General features: G+C 47.5%; 2 protein-coding genes across 51 annotated transcripts in view; one reads left to right on the top strand and one right to left on the bottom strand.

Moving 5' to 3' along the window:
• Positions 1-6,132, bottom strand: part of CFAP61 (cilia and flagella associated protein 61) — a 95,131-nt gene extending 88,999 nt beyond the window's left edge. For 4 of the 50 annotated variants that reach the window (XM_086879362.1, XM_086879391.1, XM_086879380.1 and 1 more), the window contains exons 1-6: positions 5,903-6,047; positions 4,187-4,540; positions 3,873-4,028; positions 3,067-3,217; positions 916-992; positions 415-482 (exon numbers count right to left, since the gene is read on the bottom strand). In XM_086879362.1, the coding sequence (XP_086735488.1) occupies positions 415-482; positions 916-992; positions 3,067-3,217; positions 3,873-4,015 (439 nt within the window). In that variant the 5' untranslated portion in view covers positions 4,016-4,028; positions 4,187-4,540; positions 5,903-6,047. Of the gene's footprint in view, positions 1-414; positions 483-915; positions 993-3,066; positions 3,218-3,872; positions 4,029-4,186; positions 4,541-5,348 lie in introns of all 50 variants that reach the window. The other 46 variants (XM_086879372.1, XM_086879358.1, XM_086879357.1 and 43 more) reach the window with 34 other exon arrangements.
• CRNKL1 (crooked neck pre-mRNA splicing factor 1) lies at positions 5,905-15,755 on the top strand. Its single transcript, XM_086879401.1, has 14 exons — positions 5,905-6,171; positions 6,383-6,535; positions 7,075-7,166; positions 7,266-7,424; positions 7,776-7,942; positions 8,442-8,620; positions 9,228-9,398; positions 10,063-10,254; positions 10,964-11,023; positions 12,113-12,193; positions 13,990-14,229; positions 14,492-14,593; positions 15,067-15,315; positions 15,503-15,755. Exons 1-14 carry the CDS (start codon positions 6,124-6,126, stop codon positions 15,668-15,670), a joined length of 2,061 nt encoding a protein of 686 aa, XP_086735527.1. The 5' UTR covers positions 5,905-6,123; the 3' UTR covers positions 15,671-15,755.
• Positions 15,756-18,187: the final 2,432 nt, after the last annotated feature.

Consider the following 18,187-nt stretch of genomic DNA (forward strand, 5'->3'; position numbering starts at 1 on the left):
TTGAGTCTCACCAAGGAGTCCTCTTCCAATCTGTACTGGCTTGACTATGTAATAGAAAGTGCCAAATTTCAAATCTCTTGGCTCTATTCAACCAGAAATCTTCACAAATTTGTAGGGATTCGTTTTTGAGATCTTTACTGTTTGTTTTTTTTTTTATGTCCTGTTTCTGGCCAATTTAAAGATTGCAGGGAATGGACAGAGTGCTGAATGGCTGCTGGAGTGAGCATAGAACCACAGGTACCTCTGGCACATGGGATCTTCAAAAGAAGATACTTTTAGATTGTTTTCCACATGTCTACAAACTGATAACTGTTCTCAGTATTAAAAAAAGAACACCACAACAACCTCATAGCGCATATTTATTAGGTTTGCAATTGCTCTCACTTCAAGAATAAAACAGTATTCAACTCTTACCTAACCTCTCCTCAGATGGTATAAAGAGAAGTATAAACTGCAGTTCTGGTAGTAAGATGAAAGCTCTCCTGGACAAATAACAAACATACTACAGATGTATATATAATATTCCACATTATAACAAACATTGACCCATCAATGACAGAAGCTAGTTTTTTAATATACACATTTTTTTTCTCCAGTGTCTTTAACCTTCTTTGGTATTCCAGATGGCTCAACAATTAAAACATCTGTGATAAACAGTATCATGTGAAATTCATCTGGGTAAATTTTTTTGTTGCTTTGACTGTTTTTTCCAACCTCGTTTATTTCACATTTCCCAATCTTTACATTTCAAACAGCCTCTTGTTTATAGCAGTTTCCCAGTGGTGAGATATTTAAGATAGCAGGCCTCTGCTGGCAGATCTCTGACATGGCATCTGGATGAGATGCCTTGACAAACGTAACTTGACAGCAGGAGAGGGCACATGCTTCACTAGCCAAGGCTGCAGAGGAACTCACCTAACGATCTCTTGGGAACATCCAGCTGCATATTCTTCCTTTGCCACAAAGAGATGCACAAAGAGAGTGTTCAAAGGCTACAAAACAAGGAGTGAAAGTCCATACACCATGCAGCTCATGTTTATTCCATCAGCCTATGTATTAGTATGCATATGCATTTCCAACATACACGATCTGCACTCAAGGAACAACAAAATACACATAAGTGACTTCAAAGCATGTGTGGGTAAAGTTAAGTGATTAAGTGCTTTATATAATTTTGTATTTCTGCAATATTTTTTTCTTTCTACTCAGTTTACTATTGTTTGCCTGCAATATACACTATACGTTTCATATTGAACAGCATTAATTCTCGACTGACAACATTCAACCACATTAAACACTCAACATGTGTCTTTGTCAAAGACATTCTTTTTAGGTTTAAAAAAAGCCTCAAACCAAAAGCTCACATGCTTCTCATAATCCTAAAGTGGTTTTTCTTTAAAGATAGTACGAAAAATTACAAATTTTAAGATGACATCATTAGACACACAAATAGCAGACAGAGAAACAGAGCAGACTAGCAGACAGCTTTATCTTATGCATCTGCAGTGTACATGGAAAAGCCCTGTGCTGGAATGGTAAGGGGCATTAAATCAGTTATTCTCTGGCATATTTATTACAAGTGCTGGGTCACTGAAGGTCTGCTGGTAGATAAAAATACTTTAAATGGAAAACCTGAGATCTTCTGAATAGTATTTATTGTTTATATTCAATTAAAACGCCATAGCTAGAGGCACCAATAAACTTCAACAATTTAAAAGCAAGAACAATTTCAACACAGGCTGCAGTCCATGGACCAGCATCAGGACATCAAGCTACTGTAGCAAACATCTAAAGACATGCCTAAAAATCAGGCTGTTTGTTTTTTAGAAGCAAAAGGAAGAAACAAAACAAAAGAAATATTACTGGTTCAGGTCCAAGAGGACACCAACTAAACCAGACTTGGACTGTAACTCTTTCTGAATGGTGCTGGTAACCAGACAATCCAGTACAGCGTCCTCACTTATTCCTTTCTGCACAAGTCAACTCCCACTTCAGACCCTGAAATGATTTCTGTGCTCTAGGGAAAAGATAGGTCAACTAGACTTCACAGAAATCTTATGTTCAGATGAACTCAGTTTTGGAAAGCACACCTGCATGGATTTATGTCATTTACCAATGACATCTCAAAGTTATACCCCAGAAAATGTTCAGGGCTTCTGCCAATGCAGAAGCACAGAACACTCAATCTTCTACACCTACTTTGGCAAATAAACTATATTCTAGAAAAATAAGAGCTCTGCTGCCTGTCTGTTTCAAGGTATTTTTCACTACTGGTTCTGAGCAGTAATTTATTTTTCTTGTCTTTTCTCTGGAGGCCCCTGCAGCAGATCCTACCGAGCCACCAGACAGCCCAAAGGAGGTCAGGGCACAGCAGAACCCCCAGAGCAGCTGCACCCTGAATGAAGTGGCTGTGCTTGCCCACAAAGTGCCACTCAAGGGACAAACAAAGTCCATTACAAGGAAATCACAGGTCCTTTTTGTACACTCCCTTTGGCTGTTTCCTCCAAGAGCACACATTTTCAGATGCTGTTTTGGTCAGTTTAGCTCCAAGCCATTGCTTAACATCACAGAAGACCCTGGAGCACTGATGAACACAATACCCAGAGGTAACTGCAGCACTGTTTATATTATATAAACATTATATTATATAATTTATATTATAGCACGTGCTGCTATATAAGTGCCTGGGGTTTAACATTTTCTGTACGTTCTCAACAATCACACAGTTCCCAGGTGGGCTCGGTGATGGGGGAGCATTTGAGTGCTAAACTTGTAAAGGCCTGTTTCAAGTCCGTAGATCCTACCAGAAATTCACAAGCTCACCCAAGGAGCCTGTGTGAAAGTCACCAGCACACAAAGCAAAGAGCAACAGTCTCCCCACCTGCACCAAACAAGCTCACTGCCAAAATCAGATGCCCGTGTCAGCACAAGGGTTTCACGAGGAATCCATCACCTCCTGCATCCCGAATGCCTCAGATCTACCAGGAATAGACTGTAGATGCCCATGTGTACTTTCCATACCTGACCTTAAATGAAAACTCAACTAAAATCACACCATTTACTTACAGTGCACTTATTGTTAGTGTAGTTTTCATGCAGGAATGGTTCCCATTCAGCCTGATCAGTGATATTCCAATTTGGATAGTCCAGAAAGGCAGCATGGGCTAGAACCTCATTCTTCTCATTGCAGAGTGTCAAAGCAAGATTTGATAATCCTCTAGGAAAACAATTTAATTTTGCACAAGTTAAAGAAACTCCACACAGAAAAGTGACTGACTGTGAATTCAGCTTGCTGGAACAGCAAAATTAGTCACATTCAAGAGAGTTCCCAGGATCAGGCCTTAATAAAACTTCATCATCCACATGCTAACTTGGCATTGTTGCTTCCACAATATTTGTGTTCTAACACTATAAAAATTCAGGTGGATTTTCAAATACTCAACCATGGTAGCAAACTTGAGATGCAAGACATTCCCTTCTGTTTATAGGTTTCTCAACGCATCTATTTTTTCTCCCCAAAAGAGCTGTTATCTGAGATCTTTGCTACGAAGGGGGAAAAAAACCTAAGTGACCCACCAGTATCTGTCTGTGACACAACCTGTCTGCTGATAGTTTCATCAGGTGCTGTTCAACAGCATTTCTTCTGAGCTTTAGCAAAAGGAAGCTAGTATAGAATTAAACCTTGCCCACCATGACAGGGACCGAGGTTTGCACAGTCATGCATGTGACAGACACAAAAGTGAATTTTCTTTCCTTTTTTTTAGAAAGGGCACAAAAAGTCATTATGTCACACCATGTCAAAGCTCAGAATGTTTTCTGCCATTTAAAGTGTGATGGCCTGAAAGATGACAACCTGAAACATCGTTACTTACAAAAGGTAAGTGACATCAATTCTTCCGAAGAGGTCTTCTGTGACAGGGCTGAAGAGGGTGACAATGTCTGGGACATCGTGTGACTCAGTCCTTCTAGCAGTGACCACCTCTGTATTTCCCCTCCAGGAGGTTACTGTGGCCATCCCACAGGCTGCACTGGAACCAAGGAAAACACTTCTGCTCCAGCCTTCCCCTGCCCAACATGCTCACATCAGGGGGTTCTCACAACTACTCTAAATCGGGGTAGCTCCTATGGATTTTGGTGCCTGATTCCTGCATACACACAGATAACACACTGCCTATACAGTGCACACCTGAAATGCAGCAGGCAATCACTCCTATTGTCTGGAAACAGAGGAAATCAATAGTTTTAATAGGCTACAGCTGCTTTCCTATTCATTCATTTGCACGCTAACCAGCTCATCACCAAGAAATTCAAACTGCAAGGCTTTCAGTGGGAGGCTCAGCTGTGGGCAGTCAGGGGAAGGAGGCTGGAGGCTCAGCTGCAAACAATCAGGGCAACAACGTCCTGATTAAACAGCAGCTTCAGGTGCGTTAACTGTCTTTTGTACAAAAGTGCTCCTCGAATTTCTTTTGAGGTCAACAGCAGGGCTTAAACTTCAGAAGGAATTCAAAGTTCTGTGGCTATTCAAAGTTCTACTGCTTTCCTAGGTAGAAAAAAAAAAAAAAAAAGAAAAAAAGAAGTGGTTTTTTTGTGGATCCTCAGGGACAGAAGGTGCCAGGCACAACTGACTTGTTGATATGCCCAGAACACTCGGGCAGCCGATACTCGGACCACCTGTGCATGCCCTGGGCTCTAACACCTTTCAGCTGTGTGCTGCTCAGTCCTGCACACTGCTGCGACCCAGCCAACAGCCAGGCTCCTGAAACAAAGCGACCCAACAACGGCTTCCCGCAATGTCTTAAATAGAAGTACAAAACATAGCAGTACTAACTAAAAAAAAAAAAAAAAAAAAAAGTCTAAACCAACAAACCTAGACCAGCAGAGCAATTTCACCGCTCTGCCAAACACAACAGCCGCTTCTAAGTGACTGCAAACCCAAATGCGATGCTCAGTGTCAGGCACCGCATTTCCCAATTCAAATGAAAAACCAAAAGAAACGCAACTTTTCGCATCTTTTAAATAAAGGCACAGATAAATGCACTCTTACATCTTTCACAGGCAAACCAGATATTGCAGCTCCAGCGCAGTTGGAGCCCGGAATTAACCTAAAGCAACACATCCTCTGCGAACACGCGTCAGCTTCAAAAAGGAAAACTAAGGCGAACTTTAAAGGGCCATTCATCAGCTGAGGCTTAGCACTAAGGTGACTTCAACTGAGGAAAACCATCTGCCACCTTTCCACAGTCATTTGTTTTAAAGGTAAAAAAATACACATCCATCTCCACCAGCTCCTCTAAACGCTCTCGCAGCCCGCAGGGAGCTAAAGCAGCATTTACACAGTACAAACATACCGTTTTCGTACGGAAACTCGCTGCTCGTGCAGCAAACTCTTGCATTCACCCCACGGAGCAGCATCCCAGAGACGCCCGCAGCAGAAGCGGAGAGAGGCGTTCCCTCCCGCCTCCTCACACAAACACTCCCGGAGCACAAGCGAGCTTCCACGCGGGGCTTTTTGGTGCTTGTGGCCCAAAAGAAACCAAACGCGAACATACCTCGGGAAAGCTGCGGGGAGCGGCGGGAGGCGGCTGCGGGCGGCGACGGACCGGCACCCCCGGGGGCTCGGGAGGGCGGGCCCGGGGCGGGGCCAGAGGCGGGCCCGGGGGCGGGGCGGGGCTGGACACGGGAGCTGAACCCGGGGCTGGGCACCGGGGGTGGACACAGGGCTGGACACGGGGCTGGACACCGGGCTGGACACCCGCGCTGTCCATGGGCACATCCGGAGCAGCCTCACAGACCCGCGGGGCGAGCGACCCCCTCAGGCCCGCGGGCCACGCCCACGCACGCGGACAGAGCCACTCCGCCGAGCCGCCAGGGGGCGCCCCGCGGCACAGCGCCGCGCTCTCACCTGTTCCCGGCGCGGAGCGGCCACGGAGCGTCCCAGGGGCGGCACGGACGGGACAGATGAGCCCGCGGACGAGACAGACCGACCGGACGGTGCCACGAACGGAAAGGACTGTCCCACCGCCCGCCGGGGACGCGTCGCCGTTACCGCGGCAACGGCGCTGGGGCGGGGCTGCGTGAGGTCAGGGGTGCCGGGGCGGGGCCCGCGCACACAGCGGCGGCAAGATGGCGTCTACGGCGGCCGGGAAGCAGCGCATCCCCAAAGTGGCGAAGGTGGGGGGCGCGGAGGGCGGCGGGGACCCCCGGGAACCCCTCGGGAACTCCTCGGGACCCCCGGGACCCCTCGGTCCCCACTGGGTCCCCACTCGGCCCGGGCCGGCGGGTCCCGGCGGGCTCCGCGCGTAGCGGGGCGCCGGAGGAGCGAGCCCGCGGCGGTGCTGAGGTGGGAAACGCGGGCCGAGCCCCCCTTGCGTTTGCCTTGCAGGTGAAAAACAAAGCACCCGCCGAAGTTCAAATCACAGCGGAGCAGCTTCTGCGAGAGGCGAAGGAGAGGGAGCTCGAGCTTCTGCCACCGCCTCCGCAGCAGAAGATCACAGATGTTGAAGAGCTAAACGACTATAAACTCCGGAAGAGGAAGGTACGGTGAAAAGAAGCCAGGTTTAATCTCGACGCTCGCAAAAAAAGCATTAAAATTCTAGTGGTTTTAGCTAAACTAAAGATGTAGTGGATCCACGTATTCCTCCTGGATTTCCCAGGTGGACACCAATTCTTTAAAACTCCTTTTTTATGCTATCCTTTTTTGCAGAAGCTGTAATTTACAGATTTGTTGCTTGACAAAATCTGGTAGCAAGCAACATCTCCCCTGTGCCCATGTTCAGAACACTGAAAGGGTAATTATTTATACAATTAATAGGTATTTTCTTCATTACCACCAGTATCTAGCCAGCCACTATAAAAGAACACAAAACAGAAAAAAAAACCCCAAAAACTTTACAGTAATGCTGAGTTATAAATCTTCTTTTAAATTAATTGCTTTGCTTGTACAGGTTTTACCCATGGTTTTGCTTGGCTTTTTGCTTTGAAATATAATAATATTATAATAATACCCATAAGCCATTTTTCATGTGAATGGTCTGCAGAAGGATTTCTGACTTACAGATGTCATTTTCTCCTCAGACTTTTGAAGATAACATAAGAAAGAACAGGACTGTTATCAGTAACTGGATAAAGTACGCACAATGGGAGGAAAGCTTGAAGGAGATCCAGAGGTAACGACGATGCTGCTGCAGGCATCCCTGAGGAGCCTTTTTAGCCACACCCAAGTCTGGGAGGCACATTTTACCTGCCCTGTACTTGTGTTTTTCCAGAGCCCGTTCCATTTACGAGCGTGCCCTGGACGTGGACTACAGGAACGTCACCCTCTGGCTGAAATATGCCGAGATGGAGATGAAGAACCGCCAGGTCAACCACGCCCGGAACATCTGGGACCGGGCCATCACCACCCTGCCCAGGGTGAACCAGTTCTGGTAGGGTGGCAGAGCAGTGAGATCCCCTTTAGCCCCAAAAACCCCACAGCATTTGGCTGTCCTGGGGTTATGCAGATTATCCTGTTTCTCTAAGTTTTCGGGCTAGTCTGAAAAAAAAGGAGGCAGCCTGAAGTTTTGGAAAGGTTTTGTACTTTTTAAGTGGCAAGAGCCTTGGGGGAGAAGGATGTTTGTGTGCCTGGATGCCACCAGCCACTGCTGTGCCTACAGGCATTTCTGGGGTGGGAGGAAATAGGTGGGGGAAGCTCAGGGATGCTCTTAGGAGGCACTCCAGGCACCCCTGAGGGGACGTGCTCACCACGTGACTGCAGAAGCTCCGTGTCCTTTCCCCAGGTACAAGTACACGTACATGGAGGAGATGCTGGGGAACGTTGCTGGCTCGCGCCAGGTGTTTGAGCGGTGGATGGAGTGGCAGCCAGAGGAGCAAGCCTGGCATTCCTACATTAACTTTGAGCTGAGATACAAGGAGGTGGACAGAGCACGGAGCATTTACGAGAGATATATCCTTTTCAGAGCCTTGTGACTCCTGCCTGGGTTAAGGTCTCTGTTCTTTATTTCCTTCCCAAGTGTTCAGTGTCCAGCAGTGTCCCTCTGCCTTTTCACTGCGGTGTGCTGGGAATGAGCCACCACTCTGGGAGCCAGCAGGAGGTGTGAAAAGCATGTTTAGAGAAAGCCTCCAGACTGAGTGCAGTGGCTGTAGGTCCTGCCACAACAGCATGTGTTTACCTGCACTACTCATGCACCCAGCTCCTTTGTAGCCATCGTTTGTTTCAGGTTTCTCCTCAGATTTTCCCTGCCCCTTACCCCTTTTTAAGTTCCCAGTAAGGCACAAAGCCTTTGCATGCTTAGACCTGTGGGTGTCTTCTTCCCAGCTGCACACATTTATTGTGTGCCATCCTGGGAGCTGTGTGGTGCAGTCCTTGAGCCGGTAGCCCCTGGGAGGAGCAGAGCTGGGGGTGTGCCACTCAGCCAGGGCTGTTTCTTTAACAAGAGCTGCACTCGTGCTGGTTCACCCCGAGGTGAAGAACTGGATCAAGTACGCTCGCTTCGAGGAGAAGCACAGCTACTTTGCCCACGCCAGGAAGGTGTACGAGAGGGCGGTGGAGTTCTTTGGGGAGGAGCACATGGACGAGCACCTGTACGTGGCTTTCGCCAAGTTTGAGGAGAACCAGAAAGAGGTAAGGTCTTCTTGATAACGCATCTGAGTCGTGCCAGTGTTCCTCCTTCAATATCAAAACTTGAGGCATTTACCATTTGCTGCAGTGCTCGTCGTTCCCAGCGCCTTGCGATTGTAGTCTGAGTTAGAGAGACGGTTTTTCGCTCGCCTCTAGTTGTCTTTTGGTGACATCAATGAAACCTGCTCTAAGGGAGATCTGCCCAGCCCAAGACCAGCAGCATTGGCTCAAACCTGTATCCTCAGACTGGAGAGGTTCTGAGAGGCTATAGGCCTGCATGATAGAAAACTGGATGGGTCCAGGTGTTTTTCACGCTCTCTAAGGTTCCCAGGCTGTTAGGAAATTGAAGACCTCTTAAATTGGTTTAAATATTCTAAACCTGTAAATGAATAAGAGATGATGGGGACTGACATTTTCAGGTTTATTTTTCTCCCTTCAGAAGTTTACTCTTCAGGGAGATCTGCGTTAGTCCTGCTCTAAAACAATCTCTTATTGGGATGTTCCACAATTCTATATTCTATTAAATATTGCCAAAAGCTCATTGAAAAACTATGGGGGAGGACAGAAACTGCTTTGTAAATATTTGTCAAATTATATTTAATGTTTTCAGTTTGAGAGAGTGAGGGTTATCTACAAATACGCCTTGGATAGAATTCCAAAGCAGGATGCCCAGAATCTCTTCAAGAATTACACCATCTTTGAGAAGAAGTTTGGAGACAGGAGAGGAATCGAGGACATCATTGTCAGCAAGAGGAGATTCCAGTACGAGGAGGAGGTGAAGGTACGTGGGACAGGGACCCTCCAGGCCCACTGTACAGCCAGCTGGTGCGTAAGGGACACGAGTATTTTGTGACAGTCAGGGCTGATGAGTTTCACATTACCCTTGAGTCAGTCCAAAAACACACCCAAGGGAATGTTCATTTTAGAGCCAGAATTCCATCCCTGGGGGAGAGAACGATACCTGCATTCACCACTTGGGTTGTTTCTGCTTTCTGATTAGACTCTGCAGGTTTTGGATTGAACACAAAGCTTGGTACCCTTAGGGATAATGCAGTTTAGCTTGTAGTTACTACTGTAGTTAGGGAATAGCTGTTGGAGGATACCTCACCTGTGCATAAATACCTTTCTGTGAGAAAACAGCTGTGCCACACCTGTCTGCTGTTGTGCCACACTGCACATTTCATCATTCCTCGTCCCTTCTCACACTTTACTTGGATTGCCTTCATTGAGACAATGCCGAGGGCAAGATAAAAACAATAAAATTTAGAGCGAAGTCACTTATAACCCGAAAGCTCTACCAGAAGCGTCCCCGAGACTGACAGTTTTTGTTAACATTCCAGTGATCTATTTGAAAGGGGAAATTCTGACCAGGTAAAGGGTGAGGCTGTGTTGGTTTTAGTGACTGCAGTTTGTTTGCTGTTGCCCCACTCCCCTGTCTCTGGAAGGCAAACCCCCACAACTACGACGCGTGGTTCGACTACCTGCGGCTGGTGGAGAGCGACACGGACGCCGAGACCGTGCGGGAGGTGTACGAGAGAGCCATCGCCAACGTGCCCCCCATCCAGGAGAAGCGCCACTGGAAGAGGTACATCTACCTCTGGATTAACTATGCACTCTATGAGGAGCTGGAGGCAAAGGCAAGTGGTGACAATTCGGGCGTTTCCCTTTCCGGATAGGAAATTGTTGCTGATGTTTCAGTAGGGAAAGGGAGAACCGAGTATTCTTGGTGTTGCTAGTTTTGTGTAACGTGCTGCAGGATTTGCTATTTAAATATAGAGAATTTTTATTCTTCTGGGTTTTCCCTCCTCTGCATAAGGGAGGGGAAAAGCCAAACTCATTTTACCCCAATTCATTCAGAAATGCACTGATAACAGAAGCAGGAGTGGGTATTTATGGTGGCCCCGGCTGAACTGCCCATGGCAGACTGTACCTGAACTTGTGAAATAGTTTTATATCGACCAGAAACTGTTTGTGAAGCAGCCACGTTGTTGCTATGGTGGCCTTTGAGGCTGTGCAAGTATTTATTCTGTTTCCAATCATGGAACACCAGAGCTGCTCTGAGCGCAGAGCACCTGTTTGGTGTCTGTTAAAGGAAAAGAGAGATTTTTCCTCCCACGCCCGGGACACTCCTTGTTCTATTGTCGGCTTCCTAGCACCAAGCCTTGCTTGGAAAAGGTGAGTCTTGCTGATTCAGAACCCATCACCTATGAATTGTGCACACTAAGCAGATAAGCATTCCTGATTCTAACCAGCTTGACTTAGATACTGTTTTGCAGTCATTTCAGGGTTCAAATTCAGCAGAATCTCAGCAGTAAACAAAGTGTTTAACGCTGCCTGTCCTTACAGGATGCAGAGCGAACCAGGCAGGTGTACCAGGCATGCCTTGAGCTCCTGCCCCACAAGAAGGTATGGCTCCTTCAGCAGTTTGGCTTGAGTTTTGGGTTAAAACGCCTTAGATAAGATCCTTTAGTTCTCCCCCATCATTCAGGAGTGTCAGCAGCTCCAGACAGCTGCTAGCAGGTTCACGAAGGCTTTGCTTAAAACTTCAACCATCCCTTCCAGTTTCTTAAAACATCCACCTTCCAAAATGGATGGGGAAGTTTTCAAGCTGGAGTGCAGGATGTCTGTCATTTGTATCACAGAGGGAAACTGCAGGGCAAGCACTGGTGTCAGGATTTCCTCGTACACAGGAGACACAAGAGTTTTTCCAGTATTTTCAAATTACAAAGTAGTTGCTAAGTAGACTGTAAGAAGATGAAGTTACATGTAGTCAGAAAATAGGGAAGACCACTTAGCTTTTGCTGGCTTGCATTCCTCCTCAGGCAGGATGCTGAGTAGCTGCTCACAGCCCAGTCTCTTGCAGCCTCTCTAGGGCACCTGAGGCTCTGCTTAACTGGGTTAACACCTTTTATAGCATCCAGTGGGGCCTCCATGGTCACCCCTGAGGCAGCTGTGTTTGACAAAACAGCTTTCAGGTCTGTCTTCCCCGTTGCAGTCTGTCTTCAAGGCTGATTGATTGGGATTTTGTGGGTTTATTTTGTGAACTTTGACTAAAATATCCGTGTGGCCAGACCCTTACAACTGCATTGCCTTGGAGTGTCAAAATCCTTGTTCCTGTTCTTTTCCTAGTTTGTCATTCATTGTGTCATCTGAGTGTCAGATCAATCTCTCATTATTAAGAGCTAATTAGATATTCATTGATTCACAAATAGCTGATGTTTTGCCAGTTGGTGATTGGATAAAAATTGTTTCCTCCAGTTTAGAGGACTTCTATCCTGGCCATTTTTCTTTTCACCTCAATATATTGTCCTGTCATAGAGGTTGTTTAAGTTGAATTCTAAACCTTTCAGCAGGAAAACACTGAGATCAAATGAGATCACCTGCAGTAGTGGTCATGTCTTGTATAGACAGAATGCTTATCTTTTTAAATCAATGTATATGGTATCATCTACTGACTTTCCAACCTAAATAGCACTTTGTTCTTTTTTCTTCCAGTTTACATTTGCCAAAATGTGGCTGCTGTATGCACAGTTTGAAATTCGCCAGAAAAACCTCCCCCTTGCCAGAAGGGCTTTGGTAAGCTTTTGTCAGAGCCATAATTGACTTCACTGACAAATAGTAGCACAGAAATGGCATTAGAAGATCTTAAATTGTCCTTTTTAAATTGGTGGTTTAATCCAGTTAAAATAAAGCATCTGAGGAGTCTGCAGGGGCTAGCATTTACAGTCATGTATGATTTAAAAGGAGATGTAGCTTGTTCTGATGAATTAGCCCCAGGCAGAAGTGACAAAGCACTCCTCTGAATGCAGAGCATCCACATCAGCTCAGTGCTGTACAAGTTCTCTGCCGCTGCTGCTGGCCTCCACTGATACTTGTTCTAGCAATAGCATTTTAAAAAGCATTGTAGATGAATGGGAGGTCTGAGTCAAGGAAGTAAGGACCTTCCAAACTGTGTGCCAGTGCCAGCTGCTGACAGAAGCAATCACAGGGACTTCAGGCAGGCTCAGGAGCTGGCAAGCAGGTTCACTCTGTGAATGTCAGCACATCAAGGACAGCAGGGTGTGATGGGGCAGCAAGAAATGGTATCTGTTGAAATTGAAAACTTTTCCTTTTTCCCTCTTCCTTTTTCCCTTTTCCCTTTTCCTTTTTCCCTTTTCCCTTTTCCTTTTTCCCTTTTCCCTTTTCCTTTTTCCCTTTTCCTTTTTCCCTTTTCCTTTTTCCCTTTTCCTTTTTCCCTTTTCCTTTTTCCCTTTTCCTTTTTCCCTTTTCCTTTTTCCCTTTTCCTTTTTCCCTTTTCCTTTTTCCCTTTTCCTTTTTCCCTTTTCCTTTTTCCCTTTTCCTTTTTCCCTTTTCCTTTTTCCCTTTTCCTTTTTCCCTTTTCCTTTTTCCCTTTTCCTTTTTCCCTTTTCCTTTTTCCCTTTTCCTTTTTCCCTTTTCCTTTTTCCCTTTTCCTTTTTCCCTTTTCCTTTTTCCCTTTTCCTTTTTCCCTTTTCCTTTTTCCCTTTTCCTTTTTCCCTTTTCCTTTTTCCCTTTTCCTTTTTCCCTTTTCCTTTTCCTATCCTTTCCTGTCTTGTATTCTTAGTAAGCTAAGGATTCCATCAGACATTTTGAGAGAAAGCCAATGTTGGTAGCAGTTGAGGTGATTTGACTTTAAAGAGCAAGCTGATGGGGTTTCCACTCAAACAGTGATGGAGGGCACATGGAGAAGAACTGAGCATATTCTGAAATACCAGTGGCATCTGTGGAGCTGGAGGGCCATAACAGTGACCAAACTGATAGTCCCAAGTAGTGGTTTCTTGCATTTTTAATGAATTCCAAGGTATTAAACACGTAGGAACAATGTGCAGGAGAACTGTGGTAAGAGAATTCCATCACAAATTACCTCACACTGGCTTGAGGGAGCAAAAACCACCTTGCTTAGTAAACAATACTTGTCGCTAGAAGTGACTCCAAGGCCAAGTTCACTACAGCCTGTCTCAGCTATGCCCATTCTGAACTCTTGCTGCAAGAGATTCCCAAACTGAGAATCCAGATTCTCTCATTTGCCTCTCACAGCTTGGCTCAGGACAGACAGTTTTCTTCAGAGACTGAGGTATATCAGAAAGAAAATACTTTGTAAAGACATTATTCTCCACCTGTCCATTGCTGGCAGCCATTCTCTGTGCCAGGAGGAGCAGTGTGGGGCCACAGTTTGTTTTACAGATGCACATTTGTTCTGCAGACACGGGTTGAATTTGCTACTGGCCCTGAACAAGCTGAATCAACAGTGCAAAACAATGAGTTGTAGTTCAAACAAAATCGAGTGCAGGTTTTATTTTACTGCAAGACCATTAAGGGTTTGTTTGTTTGTTTGTTTGTTTTTTGCGTAACAGGGGACATCCATAGGTAAATGTCCAAAAAACAAACTGTTTAAAGGTTACATTGAGCTGGAGTTACAGCTGCGTGAGTTTGACCGTTGCCGAAAGCTGTATGAGAAATTCCTGGAGTTTGCACCGGAGAACTGCACGTCCTGGATCAAGTTTGCTGAGCTGGAGACCATCCTCGGGGACATCGACCGCGCCCGGGCCATCTACGAGCTGGCCATCGGCCAGCCCCGGCTGGACATGCCGGAGGTGAGCGGGAGGGGGCTGCCTGAAGGGGTTTATTGCACAGTGTGCCTGATGAACACGGGAATAACCCACCAGATAAAACGGGAGGTGGGAGCTGAATGCTTGATGGGCACCAGGTTTGGTGCTGCTCAGCCCTGGTGCCTGTGCCGCCAGTGAACCTGACCCTGATCCCTGAACCTTTTCTCAGGGAAATTCCACCTTTATCCCTTCTCTTCCCCTGCCAGCGTGCTCAGAATGAACATGATGAGGGGCTTCTCTGTTGCAGGTGCTTTGGAAATCCTACATTGACTTTGAGATTGAGCAGGAGGAGTATGAGAAGACCAGGAACCTTTACCGGCGGTTGCTGCAGCGCACACAGCACGTCAAGGTGTGTGTGGGCACCCGGGACACAGAGCTGGGCCTGAACCTGGCCCGGGGCAGGGGAAGCCTGGGCTGCCGTGGCCCAGACCAGCTCAGGGTCAGGCCTGTGCCTGTGCTCCGAAGGGGGGAGGGAAGTTCCTGAGTTCCGTACAACAGCAGGCCTGTCTCGGGTGAGAGAGGCTGTTCCGAGCAGCTCTCCTTGCTGAGCAGCTTTGAGATCTTGGTTGCTGAAACATTGCCAGGAAAACTGTGATTTTCTAGCTAAACCAAACTCACGGATTTCTCATGGCTTGTTCCACGTGCCTCACGTGGATGTTGCGTCCCGCTGAAGCGGGGAGATCTCACTCCTGAGGAACAGGCGGCTTTTCTGGGCACCTGCTGGCGCTGGCGTTTGCCCTTCTTTTGCTGCCGTGTCGTTTGCAGCCGCTGCCCTGGCGGTGGTGGGGCGGAGCAGAGGCTGGAGCTGCGCTGTGCCCGCAGGTGTGGATCAGCCTGGCGCAGTTCGAGCTGTCGGCGGGGCGCGAGGAGCGGCTGCCGCGCTGCCGCCAGGTCTACGAGGAGGCCAACAAGGCCATGCGCAGCTGCGAGGAGAAGGAGGAGAGGGTGATGCTGCTCGAGTCCTGGAGGAGCTTCGAGGACGAGTTCGGCACCGATGCCACCAAGGAGAGGATAGACAAACTGATGCCTGAGAAAATAAAGAAGAGGAGAAAGCTGCAGGCCGAAGATGGGGTAAGGAAAGGCGCTGGCAGTGGTGGCTGTGAGCCCTCAGTGCCTTTGTGCTTTGTGGAGTCAGCTCTGGGCAGGGGATGGCAAACACCGGCTTTAATTTTCTGTTCTTTCTCTAATTTCTTATTAGCAGCACCTCCTAATAGCTGACATGCAAATTAAACTGGCTTTGTGGTGTTTCTCTCTCTAGTCCGATGCTGGATGGGAGGAGTACTATGACTATATTTTCCCAGAGGACACTGCCAATCAGCCCAACCTCAAACTCCTGGCTATGGCAAAGCTCTGGAAGAAGCAGCAGCAGGAGAGCGAAGCTGCAGCCGTGGATCCTGACAAGGACATTGATGAAAGCCAGACCTAATGCCTTGCCTTTTCCCATCCCTTTCCTGGGCCATTGTACAGTATTTTCATTGGTGATAAATAAATGTGTTTGGAGAGTTTTGGTATTACTGATGTGAGATGGATTTGGTGAGGAAGACAAGCGCCGCCTCAGGCTCGATTCCCTTGAACAGTCCTGTGGGTGTCCATCACCTAAAGGACAGGTCCTGGCAGCAGTGCAGGGGGCTGCAGCTGTCACCAGGGACAGGAAAACTGGGAGAACTGGCTGCTGAGTTCACTTTTACCACAGGCCCTGTCCAAGGCTCCCCCAGCCCATCCCAGCACTGCCCAAGGGTATTCGTGTGTCAGGGCAGCAGACCTGCTGTCAGTGAGAGAGGTCTCCAGCCATCATCCCTGATGGATTTCCCAGTAATTCTGTTAAATATAAGGGTAGGAGAGTAGTTGAAAACAAAAAACCCTGGTCAACTTCCTATGCAAGGATACTTTTATCCCAGAAAGCTCTGAGGGGAGACGCTGCTAGAAGTTAAATAGAGTGAAAGTAGGCCCTAGAGGACAAGCTGTAGACATCAGTACCACACAGTCTGTGTTTGAGCACTTCCATGTCCTGGCAGACACCAGCAGGGCTGTGTCACTGCTCTGGGGCTGGGCACCCCTCTGGCCAGAGCAGCCTTTTCCTGCCCCACCTGAGCCTGCAGGAACATGTGCCTCTCCTCCCCTGCCCGCTCATCTCTGAGTGTTTCTGCTGACCTGCACCCCTTTGGGCTGTAAATCTCATTTCTACTCTCCTTCTTTCAATCCCTTGGTGCTCTGTGCCTCGCTGCTTTTCACACTTTCTTTTGCTGTTTCCCTCTGTCCTACTCCCTATCTCTGTTTTTCCATTTAATTCTATTCAATTAAATTTCATTCAATTTAATTTTACTTTCATTGAATTTGTTACAGAGTTTCCAGAGGTGGTAAGAATGTTGTCTTGCATGTATTTGGGTGAGATTTTTTGTGTGGTTTTTATTTTGTGCGTGTGGGGAGAGGTTTGTTTGTTTCTTTGCTGTTGTATTGTTTCATTCTCTGAGCACTGCATTGTCTCAGGAAATCCTTCCTTTTTTGAAGATGGAGCCTTGCCTCTTTTTTTGCCAGCTCTTCTGCACACTGTGTCAGTTGGTGATATTTTCTCTCATAATGAGGCCAATAGTGAGCTGTCAGCAGGGGCTCAGGTGAGCATCTTGTCTGTGTCTGCATAGAGAGCTTTAGCAGTTCTCCAGAAAGCAGCAGGGCCACGAGGCACAGGGTCTGGCAGGGGAAGAACCATTGTTTCTCCGAGTTAAAAGGCCAGACTTTTGGACTTTCAATTTTTTGGTTGATTATTGTGGGGTGGTTGTTTGTAAGAACAGGATTTGGAAATTTTTTTTGCCTTTTCAAACCCTGAAACTCCTGTGAGGAGTGATCTGGACTGACACCCTGATCACAGCACTTCCAGGAATAAAACTGTTCCCCCTTTGGAGCACCAGTGAGAGTTGAAGGGATTTCTCCTGCCACAGCCACGTTCCCACCCTCCCTTTACAAACCCATCTTGAATAGGGCAAACAAGGTTTTTATTCCCTTACAAGCAAAGCAAAACGTATCTGCTAATGTGACTTCTGGGCAGTGAATGGCTCCATGGATGAAGCATTCCTTGGGGAGTGACAGTGAACACAGATTTCTCTCTTTCCCTTTGGAAGGTGTGAGGCACCTGTGAAGCAGGAGCTTTGTGCCAGAGATGCCACGTTCTGCAGCAGCACCTGGCCAGACTGTGCCTCTGTTCCACCAAGCACGAACCTGAAGTGCTTCTTGAACAATTTCAGCATTCATCTTTTGCACACTTCCAAAACGGGGAAGCCAAGCTCAGCAGTGGGGCTCAGTTTTCCAGGGATCTGCAGCAATAGTTTTCCCTCACTCAGATTTTACACTGCTGAACTGAAGAAGGAAGGAATTGCTCCCTGGCAGGGTGGGCAGGCCCTGGCACAGGTGCCCAGAGCAGCTGGGGCTGCCCCTGGATCCCTGGCAGTGCCCAAGGCCAGGTTGGATGGGGTTTGGAGCAGCCTGGGACAGTGGGAGGTGTCTGCCCATGGCAGGGGTGGCACTGGATGGGCTTTGAGGCCCCTTCCCACCCAACCCATTCTGGGGTTCTGTCAGTGCTTTGTGCCCTGACCCCCAGCAGCCTCTGTCCTCTCTGAGCTCGTGCTCTGCAGCAGGAGCTGAGCTGTTCCTGCCCGGTGGATTTATGTCCACGCCTCGCTCCCGCAGAGCTGCAGGCTCTCAGGTTTAGGTTATGGAGCCCCAGTGCCCTCCTGGCTCCTGCCTGGATTCATCAGCAGCCCCAGTGGAAGAGAAACACTCCTGCTGGAAGCAGAGAGGAGAGTGGGACACCCCTCTGGAGAAACGGCACCCCAAGGTTTAGCCCCAGGGCAGCCTGATACGTCAGGGGCTTTGGGAGTATGGCATGCTTTTAGATCTTGCAAAAATCGTGTTTTCATGTGGAAGAGGGAACAGGGAATGTGGAATTGTG

Source organism: Cyanistes caeruleus, chromosome 2 (genome assembly GCF_971803275.1).
Source record: "Cyanistes caeruleus chromosome 2, bCyaCae1.hap1.1, whole genome shotgun sequence".
NCBI classification, from domain to species: domain Eukaryota; kingdom Metazoa; phylum Chordata; class Aves; order Passeriformes; family Paridae; genus Cyanistes; species Cyanistes caeruleus.